Source organism: Prionailurus bengalensis, chromosome E4 (assembly GCF_016509475.1).
Source record: "Prionailurus bengalensis isolate Pbe53 chromosome E4, Fcat_Pben_1.1_paternal_pri, whole genome shotgun sequence".
In the NCBI taxonomy this organism is placed as follows: Eukaryota; Metazoa; Chordata; class Mammalia; order Carnivora; family Felidae; genus Prionailurus; species Prionailurus bengalensis.
The window spans coordinates 31478614-31490084 of record NC_057360.1 but is presented as its reverse complement, the minus strand read 5'-3'; the positions used below and the strand labels follow the sequence as shown (position 1 = coordinate 31490084).

Sequence of the window (11471 nt, the reverse complement as noted above, 5' to 3'; positions counted from 1 at the left end):
CTTCTGTCACCCATATTTCTGTCATCATATCTTTTAACTCTGATCCTCCTGCCTTCTCCTTTAAAGACCCTTATGAGTATATTTGGTCCATGTAGAATCCAAGATAACCGCCCCCCCCCCCCCATCTCAAGATTTCTAACTTAATTATACTTGTAAAGTACCTTTTCCATGTAAAGTAACATATTCACAAATTCTGGGGATTAGGACATGAACATCTTTAGGGGATCATTATTCTATCATAATATACTACCTAATTTTTTCAGCTCGATGACTTTTAATAATGTGTAGAAACTCAGGACCCAATGTCTTCATCAATAGATACTGCTGCATCACTATCACTTTGCAGAGGAATCTACAACTTGATGCAAGAGCCCAGGGCAGGTGCCATTGAAGGTCACTCTTGGTTCAGGCTATAAAAATTCCTGATAAATTTTGTTCAATATTGTCCTAGATATTTTCACCAGTAGAAAAAAAAATAAGTGCAACCATTCTCAGTTTTTCTATTTGAATATTTAAATTTGCACGTTAATAAAAATCACTGATTCTAAACCCTTCTAGGTTGCCAGAAAGCCATTTCTACTTTATATTTCAAAAGAGACAGCCAAGGGCTTCCATGACTAATTCAGATGGCCACATTTGCACTGCTTTCCTGAGCAGAACAATCTTCCCAAACGACCAGAGGAGCTCCTGTCTACCTGGTCCTACCAATGGTTAGAAGTCTTAGAAATCACACCTTTAGACTTTCTATGTGACCATGCAGCATGGAAGCATGGTTCCTGGACTTAAGGATGAAACTAAAATTTGAACAAAACAGGAAGAGTCTGTGGTAACAGTCTATGTAATAGGAGGAGACCAGATGTAGCATTTGGATCATGTGGGAGAGGCTGGAGGAGTTCTCACTGGTTAGCCTTTTATGGTTTCCCATGGGGGCCATTCTGCCTCCCTTGGGGATATTTAAAACAGTTAGGGTGTCTTGATGGGCGGGGGAAGGGGGAACTACCTGCATATGTGAGCAAGGAGGCCAGGGTCTCTAAACTCAGTGCATGGGACACTCCTGTAACTATGATAAATTGTCTCACCAAAATGCTCACAGCATTCCTGTTGAAACGCAGATGGTCCTCTTCCTGTGTCTCCTCCTCCTCATCCATATTTACTTTCTTCAATCACCTCTACTCCTCATTCCCCTAGAGGCCTACTGCTTTCAGCATTAAAGGATATTTAAGCTATAGTTTTTGTATTCTAGCAAAAGCAGTTAATACCTCAAACAATGTTATATGATAACTTAGGTGAAAATGCCACTAGTTTGTAACGATTAGCAGCTGTCCACAAGGCTAGAGTAAAACCAGGAGAGGCTCTGAATTCTAAAAAAGATTGTTATTCCTCTCCCCCATGTAATTAAAAAAAAAAAAAAAAGACACTAAACCATAATGTAAGTAAACCTAACTTAGGTAGGAAAGTTCTTTTTCTTTTTTTCTTTTTTTTAAGTTTATTTATTTTGAGAGAGAGAGAGGGAGAGAGGGAGAGCACATGCAGAGGAGGGGCAGAGAGAGAATCCCAAGCAGGCTCCACACTGCCAGCACAGAGCCCAACATGGGGCTCGAACCCACGAACTGTGAGATCATGACCTGAGCTGAGTCAGACTGTTTAACTGACTGAGGCACCCAGGCGTCCCTAACTTAGGTAGAAAGGTTCTTCATGTGGTAACTACTATAATTCTTAAAAATAAATAGCAAATGCTTTAAAATTTATTTTCCTCATTTCCTTTGCCTTTCTATTTGGAAAGGCAAATTAGATGAAAATTAAAAAGAACTCTTCATTTTGAATCTACTTATTTAGTTGTTGGTGAGTCAAAGTGATGGGAAAGCAAGCTACTTGATGGAGTCCTTGCAGAATTCCAGTTCTGGCTCCATCACTTACTAGCTAGAGGACTTTGGGTAAGGTGCTGAATATGTCTGTAAAATGGGAATAATGAAATATGCCTAATGGTTTGAAAGAATTAAATGAAACCATGTGTTGCTTTGTATATTTTCATAAGAGCCCAGAATATTATAGCTATTAATATTATTACTATATTTTAGCTATGAATAGTATTCTTTTGTTCCACTCCCACCATTCCTCAATATTCATTTAACACCTTTGAATTCCTAGTGTGCCAGTCCCTGTGCTAAATCCTGAGCAAATAAAGATAGGGGCACCTGGGCAATTGAGCTTCGGACTCTTGATTTTGGCTCAGGTCATGATCTCACACTTTGTGGGATCAAGCCCCCTATCGGGCTCTGGGCTGGGTGTGGAACCTGCTTAAGATTCTCTTTCCCTCCACCACTTGTGGGCTCTCTCTCTCAAATAATAAATAATTATAGATGATAGATGATATAGATAGATGATAAATAGACGACAGCTCTGACCTCATAGTTTGTAATCTAAAAGGTAAACAAGTTTATAAATAAGCAAATGCAACAAAGTGCCATAAATTCCTTGATTTACAAGAAAAAAGGGCTCAGGGCGCTTAGGTGGCTGTCAGTTAAGCCTACTCTTGACTTCAGCTGAGGCCATGATCTCATGGTTCATGAATTTAAGCCCCATATCAGGCTCTGCACTGACAGCACAGAGCCTGCTTGGGATTCTCTCTCCCTCTCTCTGGCCCTCTCCCCCACTCACACTCTTTCTCTCTCAAAATGAATAAATAAACTTTAAAAAAAAAGCTACATAGACTACAGTGGGGGAGCAAAAATTATGGTCAATTCTGAAGACTCAGAAATGTTTACAAAATTCATTAAAAAATGTTGTTCATGACTTTGAGTATTTTCATTTAACTCAAAAGCAACAGCTTTCATCCAGATGTGCAATGCATAGTACATGAAATTATGTTGTAGGGAATGTTGGCAAATACTTCTTGAAAGACCATATTGCCTGAGAATTCTTTTCTGAACTCTTAATAGTAAGATGACATTCAGATAAGAAAATAAGTTGGCCAACAGCTATAAGATACTACTGATTATATCTGTGCATTTTGATTTCAGAAACTGAGTTAAGGTATAAACAAAGGATGTGTTTGGAAATCAACTGAAATGTGGTATGCATACGTACATGCGGGCAAGGGTATTTGGGAACTAGTTCATTCTCTTAGTATTGAATACCTAATGAACTGATTTGACTTCCAGTCTCACACTGTCTACTTGCCATGCCAAAGCTCATCTGTGTCCTTTTCCACCTTCTCATTTTTCCAAATATTGATGGCTTCCTCCATTCCTAGAAACCAAATTCAAACTGGTTCACATGGCACTTCAACCTTTAGCAAGTTCCTACCTCTCGATCCTCAGCCCTCTGTACTATCTCATGCCCTTGTCTCTCAGCCCCCATGTACATGAATCCTTTCCAAAGATCTTCATCCCTTCTTTGGAGTATTACTGTATTTACCAATTCTATTAACTATTGCCATTTATTGCCAATTTGATTTTTTCTTATGCAACTTTTATCTGCTTATCTCCCAGCCAGAAGCACAAGTTCTTTAAAGAAATTCTTCACTTGATCTTAGCCAAAAGGCCGAGAAGCGATAAAAGAAATTCTTTATATGAGAGACTACATTTATCACAGTCCTGAACTCATATAACCAAACTAATGTACTAATGTACTCTTGGGTTAGTAGTTCCAGATGATCATGTAATAGTAAAACATTTAATAATTCATATTAGTAACTATGCTTACAAATAGCAAGTACCAAAAGAGGCAGGTTAACCTACAATTATATAACATGTGAGCTTACTATTTGTAACAAAAACATTTCACAGCCACTGAATATTTCATGTTAGTGAGCCTTTGCAGTGTTAGCCCTTCAATTTCTGTTGCAATTTTTGCCCACATTTTTTTTCCTTCCCCATTACCATCCTATAACCTGGTCACTCTGTGCACTAGCAACACTTAAGTTAAGCTGCAATTTCCCTTTAAATACCTTAAGTCTACATAACCCAGCCTAGTATAGGAGGGGAGGCCACATGCACAAAATGATGAAGTAGATATTAAAATTAGTTTATTTTTCTACTTGACATTTAATAAATGAGAAGAAACACAGTAGTCTGTCTCATAAAGAACATTTATAATACATAACAATCCATAAAGCCTCATGGTGAGGTAGGAACAGCTTTGGAAAACAACGCACAGTCATAAAACATACAAAAAGTCAGGTAAAATGTTGCAGCACTAAAGGACATTTGATCTGCATCTGCATTTAATGAGATGATACTTGCATTTAACTGTGCCACATCTGGCCCAAAGGACAGGCTATGGTTGACACAAAACAACACAACATGGAAGTTTCATAAAGAATCACAGAATACATTGATACGCTTCATTGTGCTGTTTCAAGGCAGAACCATAACAGGGCAATTTGTGTCTTTTTATATATAGCCACATAACAATTGTATGTTACATTCCCTTCAGCATCTTTTTGCCAAAGACACTGGACCACAAAATTTTTGGTTTAAAAGTTTAAAGTGAATGACATACAAAAGGCTCCTGTGCCAGTGAAAAGGACCGCTAAATATTCCAGAGCTTGTTAGTACGACAGAATAGCATTGCCACATAATATTGGTAGCGCTACATGAAAATAGTGCTATTACAATTCCCATTTCAGGTGGCCAAACACTGTATTTGACAGTTTTCCACTGAAAAAAACAACAAAAAACCTCCACCTTCCCAAGAGTTTTAACACTGTTTTAGGACTTAACTGAAACTCTATTAAAATAAATATTTCCATATTGTAGAATTATTCTCCATATTTGTGTATGTGTGAACATCTTAAGACAGCAGGTAAATGACATTTATATCATTCAAACGATATCTGCTTATAAACAGTGAAAATCTTCAACTCAATACCGGTTAGCCTACTAAATACTTCACACTAGGTTCCATAGGCCATTTCCCCCCAAACTTTCAAAAATTCAAAATTAACTGGGCATGTTAAACAAGATACAAACATGTTATACCCATAGTCTTCTACCTATTGAGATTTTTCAAGGTGCTCTTGATGGAAATTTTTCCTATTCAAATTACATACCTTAGTTATCCAGACATTGTTTTCTAAAACGCTAAAATTCATACACCAAAGCTTTTGTCCTTTTTTGACTTTCTTAAAAGGTCCTGGTCCATGTTTTTACAATGCAGATGCCCTTCAAAAAAAACCTTTAAACAATCATAGAAGCTATAAGGTGACAGTGGAGAATGAAATCACTCTCATCACTAAGGCGGCATTTGGCTTGGAAAAATTTGCGTTGGTTTTAATTCAGGCACATGCAGCACCTCCTTTTCACGAAACCGAGACAACAGACAAGTTTCTAAACACATATTCTAAACACACTGATCTTGCTCAAATATAAAAGAGCCAGCAGGAGAGATGCACCTCCTAAAATTGATGCATTGCTATAAAAAGCATATTTAAATATTGGGTTTAAGTCTCCTAATAATTCAGGGTATTCCCCTCATTTTCTTTCAGGGAGGAATAAGCTATTTTGGAAAAGACACTTAAAGCCCACAATATTTAAATATAAAAGCATTTTTTAAAAGATAATGCTAAAAATGGGTTAGAAAGTGCATTGTAAAGAAATAAATAATTCTCTGCTAAAACTCAAAAGGTGAGTCAGTGCCCACTGATTTTGCTATTATGACAAAGTCCTCTGAAAAAAGAATTCTGTGGTACCACTTTGTTACATACAAGCTACTTAAAAATTACGCAAAGTGAAGTAACTGAAATCTAAAGGCTTTTACCTTCAAAGCACTTTTGGGGGAAAAAAAAAAAAAAGCCCTTGTTCCATGCCTGTACACCATTAAAACAAAAACAAAAACTCAGTTAGCTGATGTCTTATATGTTGTACAACCTTTAAGAAAGACCCAATAGAGCATTTGTAAAGAAAACCCCACTGAATGTATTTTACCAATTATCCTATTGTATGCATTGTTACCAAAATGTTTCTGTAACATAGACTGTTTTAAGATCTTAATGAAATGTTTTGTAGTTTTAAGTGTTAAGTCAGGAATGTACATGATAACAGTACAGTTTCAAGCTTTCTTTCTCATTTACCCAAATAAGGAGATTCCCAAATTTCATGTTTAAAAAACTGTTTTGCAAAATTCAAAGTAACTTCCAGTTTAGGAATTGAATTACACAATTATCAGATAAGAGTATTAAAAGATCAAGATGTATTGCAAATTGGCAGGTTATGGTTTTGGCCCATTATAGCAAATGTGAACTTACAAACGGTGTTCCTAAAATTACCTCATTCTCATTGGAAAAATCGGCTGTTCTTAAATAGGCCCATTGCCAGCAATAGGCTTATACTAGAAAAAAAACACACCATCTACCACAAAAGATCCCTTTAAAAAGTTAACTGCCCAATGCCGATACCTTCATCTTAAGACCCCTTAAACAATGAATTATTTCAAATCCCAAAAGACAGCCACCCCAAAAGTAGTCAGCTATAAAAGTTACTGAAGTAGTCAGGATACCTTATTTCTAGAAAAATAGAGCTATACATGATAACCGACACTCCTATTCATCCTTTTGAGGACAAAACTCTAGTTTCTTCACAAAGCATAGCCCCTCTCTGTCAAGAAAAATATAACTTAACTAGCCTTAAATAATATTTGTGTATGGATTTGAAACCCACAGCAACAATGTCATAGCCAGGAACATCCTGTGTAGATACTGTGGCAATCTTACAAAATAGACCACTATTAGAAGATCCGAGATAGGTCAAGACTGGATGACCTACAGAATCTTAATGATTAATTTTGCCTTCGTTAACTTTGCTTTCTAAGACTTTAGTATCCAAATTGCATTAACCCTTCGATTTCTTTTCTCTCCCCCCTAAGTCAGTGGCTCTGGGCAAAGCACAAGAACTGCTGGTTGTGCTCGAAAAAAGCTGTTTGGATCCATTCATGATTGGTCACCATGAAATGACTAACGTCAAGTTTTTTGTAAATATCTACAACTGAAAAGATTACATGAATAAGCTTGCCATTTAACAGGTAATTATTAGGTTAGCTTTAACAGCCTTAAAAATACTTACTGTATATATTTCGTAAGCCAACTTTCAGCTCAATGTTCTAATGGCAATCTTTCAAAGAAGGTGATGCTGGTGAACATGTCCACATTTTAGACTAACTTTGGTAAAAGAAGATATGAGTTAAGATTCTCCGAATAATTTAGAAATGCAGTCTGAATATTAACTTACCACAATCTATATAATTTAATTTGGTGAACCTTCTTCCCTGCTCTTACTCTCATATGCCCTATCATATGTAAACTATAGTTCAACTTGTTAATTATCTCAATTGTTTATTAGAATAATACTCAGCAAGACAGAATCCAGGACAGTAACTGATCTTTAGTATCGTAAATACCCCATGTGAAGAAAAAGGGGAACCTTTCCTAATAATATCCATGAGTCATTCTTAAAAACATGCTGCCATTATGCTACGTAATGATCTCAGAGGGCAAATAAATATTACCCGAAACATCAAAGGAAACGAACCTGTTGATGATTTTCAAAGTTTAGTGATTCTAATTCTAATAAATAAAGTATAACACTGGGGGAAAAGAAAAGCAGAGAAATTCCAGTAACAATTTTAATTTATTTATCCCCCTAGTTAATTTTTTACCATGGAAAAACTGGAAATCAAATGTCATTATGTTATATAAGGTTTATACTTACTTTAAACAAAAATGTAACATAGTGTTAAAACTGGCTTTCCAAAATTGTTACAGCATAGCTGTACTCTGCACTAATAATCACAAAGTTGTAATATAGAACTATGTTAAGCAGTCCCATTATGTTCTTACAAAAATAGAATTAAACTGTGTGACCAGACAAGGACTTCAATTACACTACTTGGCAAACTTAGAATTTCAATGGAGTCTTTTTCCTCTTGCAGTTTAAAGCAAAAGTCAAATACCACATCTTTCTCAAGACTCACAAAGATGATTCAGGTTGTTTGTTTGGCATTTTTTTAATCTCTATCACAACAGCAGGGATGCTTTCAGCTTTAGTCCTCTTGGGCTTCTTCTCTAGATTGTCGCTAAGTTCTAAACAGGAAATGCTAACTGTCGGGGCCTTTTCTGCATCCTTTCCAGAAGGGGCTTGTGGCCGGGTCCCACAACATTGCTTCAAAGCACACTGAGTTCTGCAGGCAAGTTCACATGGGACTACACTTGATTTAGAGCCTACACTAGCAAATTCAGGCTGGATGGTAGTAGCGTGAATTCCGTGATTATGAAAAACGTCCTTAATGATTTTGGCCACCTGCATGTATGATGTCGGGTCTTCACATTTTATGTGAGCAGTGGCAATGATTCTGCTTCCAGCCAGTTGCCAAACATGTAATTCATGAACTTCCTCAACTCCTTCAACATCTCGAAGTTCTTTTATCAAATTTTTGATATCAATTTGTTTAGGAACAGTTTGTAGAAGAATAAGAGCAGATTCCTTAAGTAACGGATAAGTTGTGTAAAGAAGTATACAAACCATTACAATGCAAAGAGTTGGATCTAAATATAGCACCCAGCAAGGACCAGCTTCATAAACTGTTGCATGAGTACTATTAATTATTTCTACAAATGCTTTGCAGGGGTCAGGGATACATGGATTCACACAAAACTCCCCTTTAGGACAACCCTTCCAAGAAAAGTAAAAGACCAAGGCATTTACTACTACAATCACTGAACCCAAAGCATCTCCAAAGACATGCAGGAAAACTCCACGCATGTTAAGTTGTCCAGCCTTATTATCATCTTCCAGTTCCATGTGGTCAGGTTCTCTGATAAGATTCCCATTCACTTGTACTTCCACTGCATCATTTCTGGACTTTTCTGGATCTACAAAGAAAGAAAACTGCTGTATCAAATACATTTAAAGTGTTTACACAAACATCCTCATCTAACTCCATCTTAGTCAAGGAGGTGAACATTTTTCATAAAATAGGATTTAAAAATGTGCCTAGGGCACTTTAATATATAAACTGACATACTGGGAATGAGCCAGGGCAAAATGGCCAGGGCTAAATCAAGTTATTAAGAAGACACTACATTTCCCCATCCTCCTAACCACTCTCCTATCTGCCCGCCTCCCCCCAAAATTTCATCTTTTCTGTGGGGATGGGAACATTCCACTATACTTTTCGGCATATACAAACAGAAAATACAAAATTTAATGCGATCCCCCATAAATTAAATGCCACGGTGCCTGATCTGACACACAGCTCTAGTCACTCTTTGTCATTAAGGTGTAGTGGCTAACTTTTAAACTTTTATCATGAATGTAAACCATAGAGTATCTTGGTGGAGAGGGTTCAGAAACTAAAAAATCAACAACACAAACCCATCAACAATCATAGACTTCAGGAAAAGCCGCAATAAATGACCACTATCTACCCTACTAGCTCTTAAACCAAACGTATCCATCTTTGAAAGGAATTACTGTATGCACACCAGAGCAGCTTAATTTTCTTTGCAATAACACCTTGAAGAGCATGGGTGAGGGGAAATTCAATCGTTTATTAAACCTTTTCAAACGTACAAGTTGAATGTCATTAACACGACACCCTGCATCTTGAAAACAGCAACAATTGTCTGTGTAGCATCATACTACCAAGCAAATAAATGTAAATGAAAAAAAAAAAAAATCGGAAGGAAATACACCAAATTGTCAATGTCTTTGAGCCTGGGTAGGTGGACTTGGGTTGATTTCCTTTTTCCATCGCCTTTCAACATTTTCCAAATTACCTTCAGGAGCAATAATGTTTAGAATGAAAATAAGATTAATAAGTGGCCATCACTTTTATTTTAGGATGATTTCGAAAAGTCCTCAGTGAAATGTCAAACACGACCAGACAGGTCCTAAACCTAGGATTGTCAGGATCAGGCTTCGATTTTAGACAACTAACTGAAACACACATTGCTGTTCATAAAAGAAACCTCCAACCAGGGTTTTGAGCTCGGCAAAGTCCAAGGCAGCTGGCTCTGAATACCGTACTGAGAAACTCGCTTAAAGGGCCTACGAACCGCTCGGGCAGGGCAAGGTTTCAAGCAGCCACCGACCAAGGATGAACTAACTGGGGGTTCTCTCCGTTTCCCAAGAGGGCCAAGAAATGTAATCAGGAAGCGCTTTTGATCCTGTGAAAACCAAAAGCAAGCAGTCTCTTGTAAGGGCAGCCAAGTGCGGCTGTGGACTGCGGCGGGCTGGCGGTCACCTCCTGACCCTTTTCCCACTCCCCAAACCACAGTGTCCCCACCGACACCCCAGCCGCGCCCCCACCCCCACCCCGGCTCCCAGCGCCCGGCTGAGAGGGGTCCTATTTCCTCGTGTGCCCCGCGGGTGCGGGACCCGGAGGGCGAGGGGAGGAGGCGGCGCGGCGCGGCGTCGGCCGGCTCGGGCACCAGGGGGCGTGCGGGCCATCCCGCCCCGGGCCAGCCTAGGGTCCCGGTTTCCCCCGACCCAACCACCTGCGGCGGCCACTCTCTCCTCTCACCTGGCCGGTCCAGTTTCAGCCCGTTGGAGCTGCTGCTATTGGACACTAGGGTGTTGGTCTCCTCCTGCTCGGGCCTCTGCTCGCCTGGGGTCACGCTGTTGTCGCTGCTCCCGGTGCGGTTGCTCTTGCCGCGGGCCCCCTTGGGGTGGCCGTGACCCCCGTGCGAGTGGCCGTGGCCGGAATCGTTGCCGAAGCCGCTGTGATGGTGGAAGAGGCAGAGCCCCATCACGTTGACCAGCAGCCCGGCCACGCCGACCCCGAGGACCACCAGCGGCTGCTGCATCTCGTGCGGCTCGATGAAGCGCTCGATGGCCTCCAGCAGGATGGCGAAGCAGAGGCCGGTCAGGAAGATGGCGTTCACCAGAGCCCCCATCACTTCGGCCCGGATCCAGCCGAACGTGTTCTTCTGGGTGGCGTGGGTCCGCCGGGCGAAGCGCTCAGCCACCAGCGCCACCACCAGCGCCAGCACGTCCGACAGCATGTGGAAGGAGTCGGAGAGCATCGCCAGGGACGAGGTCACCCGGCTCACCACCACCTCCAGCACCATGAACATGAAGGTCAGCATCAGCATGCACAGCAGCCGGCCCCGGTTCCGACCCCAGCACCCCATGGCTGCGGCTCAGGGGCCCGCCGAGCGCGGCCCGGCGGCTACACTGGCGGTGGCGGCGAGTCGCCGGCGGCCGGCGACCGGGCGACTGAGGCGGGAGGGCCGCGCGGGTCTCTCGCCGCCCGACCGGGCCGCTGGGGAAACCGCTGACGGGCCTCCGCGGCCGGACGGGGGCGAGCCCGGGGGTCAAGCCGCCGAGCCCCGGCGCCTGCGGGCGTCCCCGGCGGGCCGGCGGCGCGCAGCTCCTCAGGCGTCCGTCCTCGGAGCCGGCGCGGAGGCCCGGCTCAGCCCCAGCAGTCCCCACACCCACAGAGGGGCGGCGGAGGCCGAGGCGGCGGCGGCGGCG

General features: G+C 41.1%; 1 protein-coding gene across 1 annotated transcript; it reads right to left on the bottom strand.

Annotated features, from left to right (window-relative positions):
* Positions 1-4010: 4010 nt before the first annotated feature.
* On the bottom strand, positions 4011-11128 carry SLC30A1 (solute carrier family 30 member 1). Its single transcript, XM_043569367.1, has 2 exons — positions 10519-11128; positions 4011-8866 (listed from the first exon to the last, which is right to left on the bottom strand). Exons 1-2 carry the CDS (start codon positions 11126-11128, stop codon positions 7965-7967), a joined length of 1512 nt encoding a protein of 503 aa, XP_043425302.1. The 3' UTR covers positions 4011-7964.
* Positions 11129-11471: the final 343 nt, after the last annotated feature.

Bases quoted from the DNA above. Each gene is read 5' to 3' on its own strand.
- SLC30A1 (XM_043569367.1), bottom strand. From the start codon at position 11,128: ATGGGGTGCTGGGGTCGGAACCGGGGCCGGCTGCTGTGCATGCTGATG. The intron at 8,867-10,518 runs GTGAGAGGAGAG...CTTTCTTTGTAG, and splicing joins GCTGAAACTGGACCGGCCAG to ATCCAGAAAAGTCCAGAAAT.